The 16,253-nt window shown below is 60.2% G+C and overlaps 1 protein-coding gene across 11 annotated transcripts in view; it reads left to right on the top strand.

Annotated features, from left to right (window-relative positions):
- The window catches only part of ARHGEF11 (Rho guanine nucleotide exchange factor 11), an 82,010-nt gene that overhangs the window by 52,117 nt on the left and 13,640 nt on the right, over positions 1-16,253 (top strand). For 6 of the 11 annotated variants that reach the window (XM_087855244.1, XM_045784812.2, XM_045784808.2 and 3 more), the window contains 14 exons: positions 1,653-1,772; positions 3,255-3,300; positions 3,835-3,911; positions 4,955-5,092; positions 7,113-7,187; positions 7,403-7,504; positions 8,427-8,525; positions 9,534-9,576; positions 10,593-10,689; positions 10,847-10,969; positions 13,040-13,063; positions 13,259-13,403; positions 13,678-13,777; positions 14,506-14,535. In XM_087855244.1, the coding sequence (XP_087711370.1) occupies positions 1,653-1,772; positions 3,255-3,300; positions 3,835-3,911; positions 4,955-5,092; positions 7,113-7,187; positions 7,403-7,504; positions 8,427-8,525; positions 9,534-9,576; positions 10,593-10,689; positions 10,847-10,969; positions 13,040-13,063; positions 13,259-13,403; positions 13,678-13,777; positions 14,506-14,535 (1,219 nt within the window). The remainder of the gene's footprint in view (positions 1-1,652; positions 1,773-3,254; positions 3,301-3,834; positions 3,912-4,954; positions 5,093-7,112; positions 7,188-7,402; positions 7,505-8,426; positions 8,526-9,533; positions 9,577-10,592; positions 10,690-10,846; positions 10,970-13,039; positions 13,064-13,258; positions 13,404-13,677; positions 13,778-14,505; positions 14,536-16,253) is intronic. The other 5 variants (XM_045784810.2, XM_045784809.2, XM_087855243.1 and 2 more) reach the window with 3 other exon arrangements.

Raw genomic sequence — 16,253 nt, 5'->3', positions numbered from 1 at the left:
TCAGGTATCCTCAGCATGAAAGTCATAGTGGGAACTGGGGACTAGGTGGGGGCCCCGAGGGCGTCAGTGCAGAGAGGAGGAGAGCGAGCGGGTGAAAGTCTAGAACGTGATGCCACGTTGTTTGTCCTTCACCCTGTTGGACTAAGTAACTCACAGGCTGGGATCACATCTCTGCGTGTGTCCCCTGCACAGCTGGCCCAGGCCCACGCGAGTTAAGGGGTGCAGGGACCGGGCGAGGCTGCGGACAGGCTGTGAGGGAGGGTGGGAGGCACCAGGACAGCCTTCCGAGGAGGCACAGCTGAGGCCAGGCCGCAGGTCTGGCCCCTGGGTCATCTTGACGTTGTCGGAGGGACAAGGCGTGTGCAGGACTCAGGCTCTGGGCCCCAAGGATCAAGGCCTGTCTGGAGACGTGTCCGTGGAAGGAAGGAGAAAGGGCTGAGGCAGTGGCGTGAAGGATAATCAGAATTGTTGGAAGGGCTTCGTGTCAGCGGCTGGTTTTTGTTTTAAGACCAGAAAGGAGCGTTCCTGCAGGATGAAGGGAAGAAACCACGGGATGGGGAAACAGAGCGTGAACAGTGTGTCCGAAGAGCCCTGGCAGCTGGAGGTCGAGCTGCTCCATGGGGCCGGGGAGGGGAGGCCGCAGATGTCTGCAGTGAAGCCGGGAAGCTCTAACAGAGGACGGCGCCTGCCGAGGCGGAGGGCTCCAGGCCACAGGCATGGAGAGGACAGACGGATTTGTAAACCGAGGCCGTCGGGTAGCAGGGAGGCCTGGACGAGCTTACAGAAGGCGTACACGCCCCAGCTTTCTTAATTGTGTGACGAGACGGCTTTATTGGGCACTTCCTTCTCGAGCGCAGTAGTATCTGTCTCCTGTGAAGACCTCACCGGCAGAGTGTCGTCCAGGCCTCACTGCCATCCAGCGGGAAGGACCCGCGATCCCCGTTACCTGTGAGGACACAGGAAAGCCTGTCGGGTCTACACAGCAAGTGAGCATGGGGGACAGAATTCAGAGTCAGGCCTTCCCCAGCTGAGAAACCCAGGCTCTAAGCTCTATGTGCACAGCAGGTGGGCGCAAGGTGAGGGCCAGGTGCGCCCCAGGTGAGCGTGAGGTGAGGGCTAGGTGCGCACCAGGAGAGCACCAGGTGAGGGCCAGGTGCGTGCCAGGTGAGCGTGAGGTGAGGGCTAGGTGCGCACCAGGAGAGCACCAGGTGAGCGCAAGGTAAAGGCCAGGTGAGCGTCCGATCGGCTCCCAGATCTGCCCGTGGCCAGACCGGGCTCCTGGGACTCACTGCTGCGTGTGAGCTCCCTGTGTGGGCTGCTCTGCACAGACACTGAACGTGTCCCCCTCGAGCAGGAGCCGAGGAAGACCCCTTTAGGATGAGGCATACACCCAGCCTTGCACGGTGGTTCAGACTGGACGGGCCTTTGTGTCCTGTCTCCTCGCTCTAGTTGGCCTTCTGTGATGTTTCTCACCGTCTCCACACCTCTCTCTCCTGAACGACGGCGAGCTCGTGTGCATCTCCGAAGGCAGAGAGCTCCCACCTCTCCTCTTGGTTTAGGAGTAACTGCCTGTTCTCCCCCCTGGGCGAGGCGTCTGTCCTCCACTAACCACCCCTTGTGCTTTCCATCCCTGTGATCCTCGCCGCCTCCAGCGTATCTGTGAGATATACAGCCGGAATCCCGCCAGCCTGCTGGAGGAGCAGATCGAAGGTGCCCGGAGGCGTGTCACTCAGCTCCAGCTGAAGATCCAGCAGGAGACGGGTGTCTTCGTGGTGAGTGACGCGGGCCCGGCTCCAGGAAGGGCGCCGCACAGGGGGCTGGGGCAGAGGCCGCCTGCGTCACGCCGGACCCCAGGCTGACTGCTCAGCAATTAGTATCTCACAAAGAAACAAAGGACAGCAGTTCGTTTGGCGCCACAGGGCTGGGCGCTGGGGGGCCCTTTCTTGCCCTCCGAGATCCTGCAGTCGCGGTGGAAAGAAATACCTGTGAACTCAGTGGGACCGTTGGCTTTAGTCTCCTCAATGTCTGCTCCCCCCCGGGGAGGGTGGCCGTTCCCATGCCGAGTTTACTCAGCGCGCCTCTGGCGGCTCCTTGAGCCACACGCACTGCAGGCAGCGGGTCTCCTCAAAGACCGCGCACCTCCCACGTCAGCCGCGGTAAAGGACCCGCACCATGGAGGGGGTCTGTAGGGAAACCCCAGAGAGGAGATGCCCTTACCCGTTCTAGTCAGGGACTCCATTCCTAGCGTCCTGCTCGGTCTCCATCAGGCCTTAATCCTCAGGCAAATAAGGAACTCTCCAGAAACTTGACGATCCCCAAGAATGGTATTTGCCAGAGCCAAGAGAGGTTCTTTGAGGATTATCTGCTTTCTTTTCTAGAACATCCAGATCAAAACGTCTGGGAGCCACAGGCCAATCAAGTTTAAACTCTTCTATTTTCTGAAGGGCACGTCCGTGTCATGTCGCCGATAGGCACTCAGGTTCTGAGCTCACCAGCTCTAAGACCCTGGGACAAGCTGCTTGAGCCCATGTCCTCCTCTGTGAGACGGCGATCCCACCAGGGCCTGCCCTGGGGGTTATGGTCGGAGTCGAAGCGTGCCCCCCCTTGCGGGCTGTGTGTTTGCCCTGCCGCTGTGCCGGCGTGCTCCATGGGGTGGAGAGGCCGAGATACCCGACTGGGGGCTGCAGGGCTGAGCGCCAACCCCGGCATAGGTTCTGCTGTGTGGCTCGGGCAAGTCACGCGTGGTCTCTGGGCTCCTGTTTACTCACTGGTCACACGGGCCTCAGCGTTGCCAAAAGCCTAGTGAGAACCAGAAGAGCGTGCTTCCCGAGCGTGGAGCACGGTCACCGTGGTTCCTCCACACGGGCTGCTCTTCAGAGGCCACCAGAGGCTGACCCTCCTCCTCTCCCCTCAGTCCCCCGCTGTAGCTCTTCTCGCTCCTGGATGGGAAGCTGCTTCTGGGTCCAACCCAACCAAGGCAGTGGGTGCTGTGGGGTCCGGAGTGATGAATCAGTGAGTTTGGAGATTTTCTCTAAGGGCAGAGCTCCCTCCACCATCAGGGTCACCGTCCTCCTCGGACTACCGACGAGGCAGTAGCTCCACGGCCTGGGCATTTTTAAGGCAACGAAGCAGAAGAAGCCACTATTTGCAGCAGATACTGTCTGCTGAGACCGAGGGAAGGGCTGGCTGCAGGAAGGACCGAGTACGGGAGAGGTTTGTGGAATGTGCCCACCCTCTGGACCTTTCTTTTTCAGGACATACCCCCCCTATATGGTGACACCAGCCAGAGAGCATCAGAAGGTGAGCTCCCCCTCACCCCAGAAATCCAGGCCAAGTTTCCTGTCGTCCCTCCCCATGGGGCCGATTCTGGAAAGACTGGCTGCAGTCCGGGCTGTCCAGGCATTAGGATAGGGAGAGAAAGCGGCGTCTGCACACAGGGACAGGGGTGACTTACTTGGTGGCCATGGGGCACAAGCTTCCCACCAATGGGAGAGTGCCAAGGGCACTACTAGGATGATGGGGGTCCAGAGCCCAGCTTGCCTCCCAGCCCCTGGCACTTGGGAGCTCAGGAGCCACTTTTGTGACAGGAAGTGAGTCGAGCCAGAGGAGGGGTGGGGTGGGTTGAAGGTAAGACTCCCGGTGACAGAGCTGTGGAGTCTCGTTCCCGGAGGCGATAGGACCAGGCATGGGCCGTGAGGGAGGTGGAAGCCGGGTGCGGAGCATCTGACCTGAGGGAAACCAGGAAAGGAGAGAAGGTGGCAGCTTCACCTTCCTGCCCCACACGCAGGCCCCCAGGCCATGGCCTCACCCCCCCTGTAAACTGTTTCTCTCCAGGCCAGCTCTCTCTGGACTGCCAGGAGGGGGACAGCGGCTTGGACGCTGGGACGGAGCACTTCCCCTCCTTCAGTGAGGTGAGTGCCTGCAGGGGCCGGCCCTGTCTCAAACCATGGTTGGCGTCCCCTTTCCAGGCGCCAAAAGGTCCTGCTGTGACCAGTTGTGCCGTGGCCTCCGACCTGCCACGTCTGCACCTCGGCCACGCTTCTAGCTCCCAGGGTTTTTAGCCACTCTGCTCTGCATGCCAAAGGGGTTTCACACGCGCCCTGCGTGCAGGACCGTCAGACCGTCTGCTTTATCACAGCTCTGTTCTGTAGCATCGGGCAGAGAGAGGTGTACGAACGGTACGAGCCTGCGGGCCCGAGGGAGCAGAGCCTCAGTCACGGCCACACACACGGGTCTTCCTGGCTGCGGCCGTGGCGTCTTAGATGCGCACACGGAGCCAGCCAAGGCGGATGGCAGCCTGTTTCGCTCGGTCACAGACCTCACTCGAACAGCTCATCTTTCCTGGAGTGGTCAGAAGCATTTCAGGTTTTGGCCTCACATTCCCTCCCAGCTGTTGTCTGCCTGCATGTATAAACTGCAAAGTAAAAGTACGAGTGGACGGAAGAAGTGATATCACCGTCAGTCAACTATCTGCTCGGCTGCTTAAACTCTGATTTTAAATAATGGTTGGAATTGCATTTCCTTACTGCTGCCGTCTGTGCGTGGGAGGACGGTGAGCCTACGTGCAAGGATCCGTCTGTGGGAAGGACACCAAGAAGGGGCGGAGGTCTTCAACAAGCCACATACGGCGTATCCTGAGGGCTGGGTGTCTGGGAGGCGGCCTGGCTTAGAGCGGAAGGCTGTGGGCTGGGCTCAGGTGCCGCGGCCAAGTCCAGGGAATACCCCGTCACTGGGTCCCCCGCCTTGAGCAAGTCTCGTGACCTGTCCAGGTCATTGTTCCCTTGTTTGAACAGTGGGAGGAGCGGTATCTGCCTCAGAGGGCCGTCGTGAGCACCGAGCAGGGTACCACGCAACCAAGGGCTCCGCGTGGCCCGGGGCGTGCGTGCACCCCTGGGCGTGGGCATCACCAGAGCAGCTGAGGGTGAATTTTCCTATGGACTCTCTGTTCCTCCAGGCGCTGATGAATCGGAACTCGGCACTGTCAGACCCTGGGCTGGACAGTCCCCGAACCTCACCTGTGATCATGGCCAGGCTGGCCCAGCACCACCGGCGGCAGGGCTCGGACGCACCAGGGCCCGGCACCAGCGAGCAGGTGAGGGGTCTAGAGCCCCCGGCGGTTCTCTGTCCCCTCCTCCAGAATCGGCTTACCAGGGCCCGGCCTTGAACACTCAGGCCAACCCTCTCTGCGGGAGACTGTTGCTTAGAGGACGAAAGTGAGGGAAGAAGGTGGTGTGAGCGAGTACTTGAACAGAAGCCTCTCCCGGGCTCTGGGTGAGGACACATGAACACATCCACAGGGAAGGGAGGGGATGTGGACGAGCAGATGGGTTTGTTCAATGTCTCCAGAACACTCGGCTTACTTTCTTCTTTATTTAGCAAATCCTTTCTTTTACACAAAACCTTACTAGTTGGCACCCTAATGTAGGAACCAAATAGAAGCTCAGCTACCCAGGATCGGCCCCAGGCGCATCCGCCCTCAGGGGCGCTTCCGTGTGGCCCCATGGTCCTGAAAACCTGGTGTGGCTGCCACCACCTGTACGGGTAGACCAGGTGCAGGGGGGCGTCGGGAGGAGCGCTTCGGGCTCAGGGCAAAGACTCCGGCCGTCAAGGGGATTGCCCAATGCTGTGGAGCCAGAAGTGGGGTCCCTGCATGTGAGCAACACGGCGAGAGCTCGCCGTTCTGTAAAACAGCCTTTCTTAGCGTTCACCCGCCTCCTGGCCTCCTGGGGCGCTGGGGGTCGTGCTCTGGAGCAAGGTCTCCCTTTCTCTGAAAACTGTTGAAGCTGTTATCTTTGCACGACAGGAGCGACTACAGCACAGCCCCAGTCTCTGAATCAGAATCTGTGCTGACGGCGGGGCGGGAGGCCGTCCACACTCAGCAGCGGCAGGTGCAACCGTCAGCAACTCATTTTCTGTTGCATAACTGTCCAGTGTCGGGGTTTTCTTTAATAATGAGTATCTTCCGCTTTCATAGTCAGAAAAACTGCGTACTCGTAAAGACTTTTAAAATATTCTCCTCCCGCTCACAACAAGCAAAACCCTGGTGTTTTCAGGTTTCACCCGAGACCCCAGTAGAACCACAAGTGGCCGTCTAGTATCCCCTGGGGGTCCCGGACTCCACGGTGTCACGGGACAGGGGGAGGCCCGGGATGTGGCCTGCCCCTGCGTTCGGTCTCTGGGCCTCTCTTTCTCATTTGTCACTGAGTGCAGACCTGTTCGCTGACGTACCTTCTGGGTCTCGGGTTCTGTGATCTCATGCTGAGCATAGCGTCCGTAATACCGGGGAGAACACCCGGGAGGCGCCGTCAGGTGAAGCCGCTTGAGGGAGTGGGATGGGAGGCATCTGAGGCCTGGAAGAGAGATCCAGGTGGGCTCCAGAGCAGGGCCCTTCTTAGGGAATCCCTGGAAATGAGGTAGATGGCATCGAGCGGAAAATGTAGTTGGGAGAAAAAATCTGAAAGTTTAAGGAACCTTCAGGAGCAAGCTTGTCCAGGGAAGCGTCGGGAAGGCCTGTGCAGAATGCCCTCTCGGGTCATACCTAATACGGCACACCAGGTCAGGTTAGAGTTTTAGTGAAGTTGGCATGAGGAAGAAAACCATGCCGGGAAGCCTGGATTTGAGACCGGTCGTGGAGATCTACCGTAGACCCTTGAGCAGGCCGCGCGGGGGGAAGGTCAGCTCCGTCCTCTTTTGCTCAAGGAGGCAGCGATGGGCCGCGAGCTGTCCTGTGACAGAGACCGAGTGCGTGTGCCCGGTGGTGCCCAGGAGCTGCAGGCGGTGGTGGGCGCGGGCGTGGCTGCTGAGGGGGCCAGCAGAGCCCCAGCCCGCCGTCACCAGAGCAGCCACTGTCCCCAGAGCTTTCGCAAACAGGAAGAGCGCGCCTTCTCTCGCTTCCCATGTCCGCGCACACGTGCTCCGGCAGCCCCGCCCGGGAGCACTTGACTTCTGCAAGTGGGGATCGCGGTTCTGTCCTCTGAGATTTGGGGGAGGTGGAGTGATGCCAGCATCTGCCAGTCCCGTGTGGCGCTCCTCGCCGGGACCATGCTGTGTCCTGGAGGGCTTGGACGCCTGTCCCCTAATCTCTCCTCCCTGCGACTGGCCTCTCTCCCCAGGACGCAGACCAGAGCCCGAAGCCTTTAATTATTGGCCCAGAGGAAGATTATGACCCGGGTTATTTCAACAACGAGGTAACGGTTTCCTGGTTTTTTCCTTTCGTCACAGTCACACCAGCTGCTGTTGACTCGAAGCAGTTAGAGCCGCTGCGGCCGTGAGGGGGCGCGGGGTGGGCGTCACGGCCTGTCAGCGCGGGGCGGCAGGGGCCATGGGGGCCAAGCTGCAGCAGGCCGTGCTGCTGTGCCCCGCATCTGCGCACGCCAGTCACCCCCGTCCTCCTGCCCTGCAGAGCGACATCATCTTCCAGGACCTTGAGAAGCTGAAAGCACGGCCCGCTCACCTGGGCGTTTTCCTGCGGTACATCTTCTCTCAGGCCGACCCCAGTCCGCTGGTAAGGAGCGTCCGTCTTGACCGAGGCCTGCTTGTGCCCTCGGTTCTGCCTCTGCTCTCGAGAGACGTCGGATCGCGGGCAGCGGCAGGCAGCTCAGGGGAGGAGACAGAGCCGAGAAGGTGCAAGTTAGGCAGGGGGAACGCGTGTAGCCCAGGGAGGCGCGGGAGGAGCGAAGGTGGGACACCTGCCACCGTTCCCAGTCTGCTGGGAGGACACGGTCTCCCTCACGTCGCACATGGGATGGCAGATCTGTGACATTAGCGTGGGGAGACTCAGCAGCGGGCCGGGGTGACAGAGGCGCTGGGGACGGGGTGCCCTGGGACAGGGCTCAGGGCCAGCAGCCTCAGCAGCTCTTCTCATGCTGCTCCGTGCTCAAAGGAAGAGATGGACAAGAGAGGAGGATGTTGTGTCCCTCACAAGACCCAGACCGCTGTTGTCCTGTGGGGCTAGCCAGGGTCAATGTCATGCGCTCAGCAGGGGCCCGCTGAGCACCTGACCCCGGTGTATGGGCACCGGGCTCGTGACAGAGAAGTAAAACACGAACCCTTAGAAGACAGGATACAAACAAGTATGAGGCAAAACCTCGGTGCAGCGGGGACGCAGAGTCCAGGGTGCCTGTGCGGGAACGTGCTGGGCAGAGGCTGGCGCCGGTTCACCAGAGGGTTCGGACATCGAAGCCAGGGCCGCTCAGCCGCCACGTGGTCACGTCGAGCTGTCGGATTTCTTGCTGGCGGCTGTCAAGTGTGTCTCCCGTTCTCAGCCGCGTCACGAGGTTGCACCCGCTAGGTGCCCCAGTGCCTCTCCCAAGAAGGGTCACAGATGTCTCCGGGCACCGCCCATTGTCCCCTGGGGCCAGAATCCCACTCCGCAGAGTGGGGGTGGAGGGAACCGCGGCTCCAACCCAGTTTCTCTCTCCTCCTAGCTTTTTTACCTATGTGCAGACGTCTACCAGCAGACAAACCCCAAGGATTCCCGAAGCTTAGGAAAAGACATCTGGAATATTTTCTTAGAGAAAAGTGCGGTAAGGGGGTCACGGATTGAATTATAATTTTACTGGACTCTTGGGGCCACTCGGGAGCAGAGGGAATATGAAGCCACACGTTCAGGCCAGATGGACACAGGTTCTCGAGAAGTCGGGGCTGAGGGCTCCTGGGTCCTGTTCGCAGCTCTGCTCTCGATCCTGAGCTCCTGTCCTGGCCCCTTCGTTCCGCATGTGCACGGTAGAAGGCACGTTGCCTGTCCCCCAGACCAGTGCTGGCTCCCCCCACCCTCCCTGCGCGCCCATTGGGGGACGAATCGGTGGAGACGCAGAGACCCCGATGGTGGTTGAGATCATGCGCCACAGCGAGGAGCCAGGGTTCTGACACTCCGCACCCTTGGGGATGCTGCCCGAAGTGGGGTTTGGAGGGCGGAGGCCCGGAGTGTGCAGGCAGGGGAGCGCCGTGCGTGTGGACAGGGTCTGGCCACGGTGTCTGCCGCGTGGGACAGCACGTCATGGGCCTGCAGTCTGACCAGCTGCACTAATGCCCAGATGACTTGAGCCTTTGAGTTCCACGGCATCCGCTCGCGGGAGTGATGAGATTGGGGAGTAAACTCTGTTCCTCAGGACTTCCGTGCCTGTCTCGTCGCGTGGGTCTGGAGAAGGGGTGGCAGCTGCTGGCCGTGCCCTGTGGGCGTTGGCGGAGCCAGCCTGTCCCTGCGGTCGGGTCCTCGTGCTCCGTGCTTACTGGGACACTCAGCCACAGGAGGGAGCAGAGGAGAGGGCCCACTGAAGTTTCCCGGTGCTTCTGACTGGCAGCAGCTGGGAACCCACACGAGCGGCCCCAAAAGACGGCTCCTGGCCCTGTGGCTTCAGATTCCATTTCTCTAACGCATGGCCTCATGTGCAGGCTTACAAAGGGGAGGACGGGGGACAGTGTCGGGGAAGGAGACAAGGGGGTGTTGGGAGGCCCTCCTTGCTGCAGGGCGAGTCTCTCACGTGCCCTGGGCTCTGGGCCTCACCATCCGCCCCCACTCCTCTCTCTTCTAGCCACTGAGAGTGAAAGTCCCAGAGGTGTTACAGGCCGAAATTGGTAAGTCAGCTCATGGACCAGTTAGTCTCATCCTGGGTTCTGGAGGGCTCCAGAGCGCAGAGGGCGTGTAGCCTGTCCTTGGGCACCCCTCCTCTAGGAGGAGGAGGTGGGGGCGGTTCCTCCAGAGCACCTCGAGGTGGCTGGCGGACAAGCACCCCAGCGCAGTCCCTTGCCTGGGGAGCTCATCCCAGGAAGGGAAGACGGGACCCCGTCAGGCGTGCGCTCAATTCTGCCAGCCGTCCCCAGGACCTTCCTGGGTCCAGCGGGGCCGTCTGTACCAAGGGGTGGTTGGACTTGAGGGATTCCCAAGCCTGGCAATCATCAGAATCCCTTGGAGAACTCTGAAAAATCCAGAAACCAGGGCCTACTCCATCCCACCTCAGGGACGGGATCTCCAGAGCATTTTTGTTTCTGTGAGTTCCTCACTGATTCTGAGAGCAGCTGGCCCCGTGAAGACCCGGCCGGCTGGGTGGTGGCTGCGTTCCCCTCTCACTCTCAGGTTGTGAGTAGAAGAGCCGAGGGAAGGCAGCCTAAGAGGGAGTCAGCCAAGGAGTGGGTCCCATGCAGCTTCCTAGAAGATTGGTGACCCACAGCCAGGGAGGGGGACTGGTCCTCGGCCGTGTGAAGCTGCCGCAGGGGAGGACAGCCTCCGTCCAGGGTCGGGTGAGCTGCTTGCCTCCCCAGCTCGTGCGCTGGCCAGGCAGCCACCGAGAAGGAGAGGGTAGCACTGTGCTGGCAGAGGGCAGCTCCCGGGGCGCGTCTGACGGCAGGCAGGGCTTTAAGGTCCTTCCACATCTTGGAATCCAGACTGCCCAGGTGTTTTGTCCTCGCCTTGGGACCTGGACAGCCAGGGTGCCAGTCTGAGATTCAGGAGTGACCTGCTGGGTCCAGACCTCCACCTCCCCTTGGCTCCCAGGAGGGCGGAAAGCCGGCCTCCCTCCAGGCCACAGGAGGCTCCACAGGTGCGGCCCCCTCCTCCTGACACCCACTCTCTGTCCTCCCTGGGTTCCCACCAGACTTGCGTCTGCGCGGCAATGAGGACATCCGTGCTGCGCTCCGGGAAGCGCAGGAGGCAGCCATGCCCGAGATCCAGGAGCAGATCCAGGACTACAGGTTGCCGGGCCCCCCACCGCTCCCTCGGCCTCCTCGCCCGCCGTCCCCCATGCCGAGTGCCTCCTGTGTGTGTGTGTGTGTGTGTGTGTGCGCGTGCTCCTAGCTCTTTCTGGGTCTCTGCCGGGCATCTGTGTATGTTTGTCTCTCTCTGGCTTAGAACAAAGCGCACCCTGGGGCTGGGTAGTCTGTACGGTGAGAATGACCTGCTGGACCTGGATGGGGACCCTGTCCGAGAACGCCAAGTGGCCGAGAAGCAGCTAGCCACCCTGGCAGACATTCTGTGAGTGCGCCCTCCATGCCCACCACGAGCACGCAGAACAGATGCGAGTGTCTGGGTCTATTTCCCGACGTCTCCCCTCCACGTCTGCCCGATCCCCCTTCCCCTGAAGGACGGGGTGAGCCCAGCTCTCCTGCCTTTCTCAGGCGAGGGTGGTGGCACTTCACAGGACATGTAGGGTCTGGGGCTGCCCACGGGGACTCCGTGGTCAGGAGCTTTCTGCTGCCTTCCGGGCCCTCTTCCTGCCCACGCTGCCTCCTGCCTGGATGTCCCAGGGACGCCGGCGGGAGGGCCACGCCGTGGGTCTGCAGTAGGTGCTGCCTTCGGGAGGCAGTCGAACCAGAGGACGGGAGGGTGGGCCGTTTTTAACAACGGCATCAGAAGACGGGCCTAACTCGCCGAGGGAGGAGCTTCCGGCAAAGCGACTGCGCCTCTCCAGGCACGTCTTCCCGGCGTGACCCGCGTGACTTGTGGGCACACGTCAGCCTTCGGTCTCAGCTGTCAAATGACAAAAGCTGGAGAAGACGTTCTCCATAGTCTGTTCACGCTGCCACTCCGTGCAGCAATATTTATGGGGTCTGTTCTAGGCTCCAGGGGTGCGTGAGTGAGCAGAACAGTACCTGTGATGCTGACGTTATAGCGGGAAGAGAAAGCAGCGTTTGACAAATAAGCAGGTTTTGTAACATGTTGGAAATAAAGGGGGAGACCGCAGGCCGAAGGAAGGGGTCCAGAGCACCAGAGCCAGCGCGTGGAGGGTTTAAAGAGCAGGGTCGGGGCGAGCCACACCCAGAAAGTAGCATTGGAGCACCTGAAGGAAGTGGGGCCTTTGCCCTCGCAGACGTCTAGGGAAGAGCACCCTAGGCAGAGGCAAGCAGGGCGAGGCAGGCGCGTGCTCGGCGTTGGGGGCCGTGGAGAGCCGCATGGCCGGAGCACATCGTGAAGTCTGTGCTGACGTCAGAGGTGACAGGTGGGGCAGCCACAGAGTTTGAGGACGGTCGTAGGGATGGGGAGCTGCGAGTGGGGCTCAGCTGTGGGTGGAGGGTGGTGGGGAGCAAGGGAGGGTCCCAGACAAGGGGTCACACAGGAACCCATGTGGTAGGGGCTTGGACCGGAGCAGGGACGAAGGACACAGTGAAAACTGGTCAGTCCCAGGTGTGTTCTGACAGTTGAGCAAACAGGCATTTCTTAAAAACGGAGCGTGGGTTGTGGGAGAGAGAAAAGTGGGGAAAACGCCGTAGTTTGTACCTGAGCCGCTGGAAGGACGAGGTGCCGTCAGCCGAGACGGGATGGCTGTGTGCAGGGCAGTTCGCGGTAGCTAGTCAGGGCTCCACGTCAGACCTCACCCCGGAGGTTCGGGGATATGGCCACGGGGACCGTCCAACAGCAGATCAGAGCACGTATTCTTGGAAACAATCTCCTGGCCTTCAGCTAAGCCTTGGACCTTTCTTGGCCTCAGTTTCCCTAGCGGTCTGACGGCAGGAATCAGCCTGACCGCTCCAGGGGTGAGCACAACACCTGCCCGTGTTTTTTCTGGGACCCTAACGCCCAAGAGTCACGCGGCCTTGTCGCCGACAGCATAGGCACCCCGCTTGTGATGGGGCAAAGCAGGGAAGCTTCCGTCTCGTTCACGGAGATCTGGCACCCACTCTTGTGTTGTTTTGAGAATTCGATGAGTCAACACATGTAAATATCTTTAAGACGCTGCCTGGCATGTGGCGGACCATCTAGCGTTCGTTGCTGTTACCATGTGCCTGGTAGATAGGCTCCCCTGGATCCGGTCTCAGGGTGCGCCCTTCTCTCCTTCAGCGGGGCGCACAAGCCCCTTGTTCCGTAATACCTCCCGAGGCTGTGTTTGCCACGTCCCGTTCCTTTTAGCCGGAAGGACGTCACCGTTGCTGTGCGGAGGCCCCTAAGGGAGTGAGAGCTCTCACCTTCCAGGCCCCACGCTGGCTCAGAGCTGAGACCACGAGTCGAGGCCTGGCCTCCCTCCCCCACGGCCTCCGTCCCCCATGTCGGCGCAGCAGACACCCCGTGCCTCACAGTGTGAGTCATCTGCCCTTTCTTTTTTTCCAGGTCCAAGTACGAGGAGGACAGGAGGTGAGTCAGTGTGCAGTGTGCTGGCCATCCTCCAGTCACAGGGGCCTCTAGCGTCGGGGGTCACGGTCTGAGTGTAGCCCGGGCCAGTCACAGCAGGGTTGTGGGGTCCAGGCCGCTGCTGCTCGGGGACCACCACGGGCGTGGCAGGGACAACTCGAGCGTTCTGATTGCCCACGCCTGCCTCCTCTCTCGCAGTGCCCCCATGGATTTCGCTCTCAATACCTACATGGGCTACGCTGGGCTCCGTCTCCGAGAGGCACGGCCTTCCGGCACAGCTGAAAAGGCCCAGGCGGCTCCTGACAAGGACAAGTGGCTGCCCTTCTTCCCAAAGACCAAGAAGGTGACAGAGCTATCTAGAAAGTCTCTTCTGGTGCGGCTCTCTGTAGGGGGGCAGCCTGGGAAAGGCCCCCCATCACTGCACTTGACCCCCACTGCCTTCGCACGGGGTGTGCATGAGAACCCACAGACTAGCTCAGACCCGGGCCGGAAGCACACGTGCTGGCTCAGACACAGGCCGGAGTCTGCTTTCCAGTTAGCTGTTCGGGGCGAGTCTTGGGGCCAGCAGCCACATCTGGGGATTGGGACCTTTCCAAACCTGGTGTCTCTTATCTCAGCAGAGCAGCAATTCCAAAAAAGACAAGGATGCCTTGGAGGACAAGAGGCGAAACCCTATCCTCAAGTACATTGGGAAGCCCAAAAGCTCTTCGCAGAGCAGTGAGTCCAGGGGGAGGGGGCAGCGGTTTGCGCGCGGGTCAGCCCCGTCCACACCGGCACGTCCACACCCCGCGTCCCGTCACTGCTGCTTAGTCTCCCTTTGCCCCCCGCGTGCAGGCTTCTCGAGGGACAGGGACCAGGAGGCCGTGCCGGTTCCTGGGCCTGAGCCAGGGAACTCAGAGCCCATTGTAGCTGCGGAACAGCCACGTGAAGGAAACTCGCCCTGGCGGCAAGACCGCTCTGTGGGCAGTAAATGCCCCCCTCACCTTATCCAGGGGGCTTCGTCTGTGCCCCAGAGGTGTGCGGGGAGCACGTGTGGGCCCTCGGTGGGACGTCCGAGTGACCGTGAAGCAGAGCTAGGCAGATGGGGGCAGATTAGGGGCCCAGAGGCCCCCCTGATGCTGCCGCTTACCCGGAACTCAGGTGGGCTGGTCACCGGTCTTCCCAGCTCTGCCGTTGGTCTGGAACCTGACGCTGGTCTCCAGTCAGTATCTTCAGCCCCCAGCATTAGTCCGGAATCTGGGAAGGGCCCTGGGGGTCAGCCGGCGGCCTTTCCTGAAATTGCTGCCAGGGGGTGGGGGTGCTTGGTGGGGGCCTTTCCTTGATCAGTCCTGAGTTTTACCCACTACCTTTTCATTTTCCAACTTGATTGTAAGTTTTGTTTTGAGTCTTGAAACGTTAATTTGAATTTTCATGGTTTGCTTTTGTTTTTGTTTGTTTTCTTTTAGCATTTCATATTCCCTTGTCCCCTGTGGAAGGTAAAAGGACCATTTTCTGTGGGTTTTTCTTTGCTTTAGCTTTGAGTTTCCATCTTTCAAGTCTGTGTCTCCTCTCCCTGTCCGTCCCCTCCTCCGTCCGTCCATCCCTGTCGCTCCAGCGGCCCTGTGATGCGGCCCTCCTGGGGCGCTGCTCCTTCCCTCCCTCCCAACTCAGGGAACGGGCTCCAGAAGTCCAGGGCTCTGTGTGCACGCAGGAGGCCATGTCCCACACAAGCTCCTTGGGGTCTTGTTTCCATTGAAATAATAACAAAAATCGTCATTTTTTAGGGTCATGTGGGCTTTCTTTAGTAGACAGTGGGTCTCTTAACGGTTCTTTGGGGCCTTTTACTTCCTGTTACCTGCTCTGCCTAAGCCATCTGGCGTGACCCCTCCCTGCCCCTGACTCTGAACTTGGACAGTAACTGCAGCGGTCAGAGAGAATGCCCCCACCACGCGTGTTAGAGAGCCTCGGTGTCGCTTAGGCTCTGTGCCCGGAAAATCACGTCCTCCGCATCAACCCCAAGAGGCTGAGCGCCTCCAGGCGGATGAGCACAGGTGCCATGGCCGTGGCCCCTGCGAATACAGTCTCGTGACTGGTGGTGGCTAGTTCTGCAGTGGGGCTGTGGGGAGAGAGCTGTGGGACGCAATCCGGAAATCGTCTAGTCGCTAGAAGTCATTCTATGTAAAGTGACAGTTAAAAATAGTGATTTTCAAAATTACTTCCAAGTTTTAAATTCCTAGACCCGTTATGCTGCTTTAAAGAAGAAAAATATTAAAATTCTGAGAAAAGGTCTATAAAACAGTAGAAAAATTAAAGAATGGCCTTTACCCCCAGGCCCTTAGTTCTTTCCACACACGGCTCCTCCCGTCTGCCCGAGAGCAAGTGGCCATCCGAGCGTCCGCCAGCCCCACGAGCTGGAGCTTCCCACGGCAGTGTAATGATTGGGTTTGGGGTTCTGGAGTTCCCGGGACATCAGCAAAGTCTGGATCCACATCTAGACCACACACCCCCCCAGCGGCAGACGCCCCAGCACTGACCATTTGGGGTCCTCGGCTGTCACCCCGATGAGCAGCGACCACATCTGATTGTTAGTAACACGGAGTTTCCTTCTCTTTCGTTTCACTGTCATCCTGAGAACAGAGGAGGGAGAACACAGGACACCAGTGAAAATTGAGCCCGTTTTAACAAACTGTGCTCCTTCCTGCCTGTTTTTCCCGTTACCCTGGCTGAGCTGTGCCGGCTCCCAGACCACGCCTGTCCCTCATCACGGGGTGCAGCTACATGCCGAGGACACGTGGCCCACGGGAGGGGAGCAGGGGCTCGGCCGGATGGCCGCCTGTCCCACGGTGTTCTCGGGCCCCACGCCGTTGCCCCGCGGTGCAGCTCAGGCTGTGGCTGTGTAGCAGACCCTGAGACAGGCAGCTGTGACCCTGGTCCCCGGAGCAGGGGTGACAGGAGCAACCCCCTCTTATGCGGCCCTGGGAGGCTGTTACCCCAGCTCCACCCGAAGGAAATTAGTTCTTCTGCTCCCTAGGCCTGGACACTTTCTTACGAAACCCGAGTTTAGCTGTTTGGGGAGATTTGTACATTTTCATAGGCGGGACTCTGGTTAGTGTGGGCAGGATCAGGGTCTCGCCCACCTCCCGGCCCCTCTTATGCTGCTGTCAGTGTCAGGCCGATTGGCCCCGGGTGCCCAGCTCCTGCTCTGAGGTCACGG

The sequence above is a fragment of the Ursus americanus genome, chromosome 2 (genome assembly GCF_024610735.1).
Source record: "Ursus americanus isolate L20-20 chromosome 2, mUrsAme1.1.p, whole genome shotgun sequence".
In the NCBI taxonomy this organism is placed as follows: Eukaryota; Metazoa; Chordata; class Mammalia; order Carnivora; family Ursidae; genus Ursus; species Ursus americanus.
The sequence above is the reverse complement of the archived record's forward strand: the minus strand, read 5'-3'. Positions and strand labels throughout refer to the sequence as shown.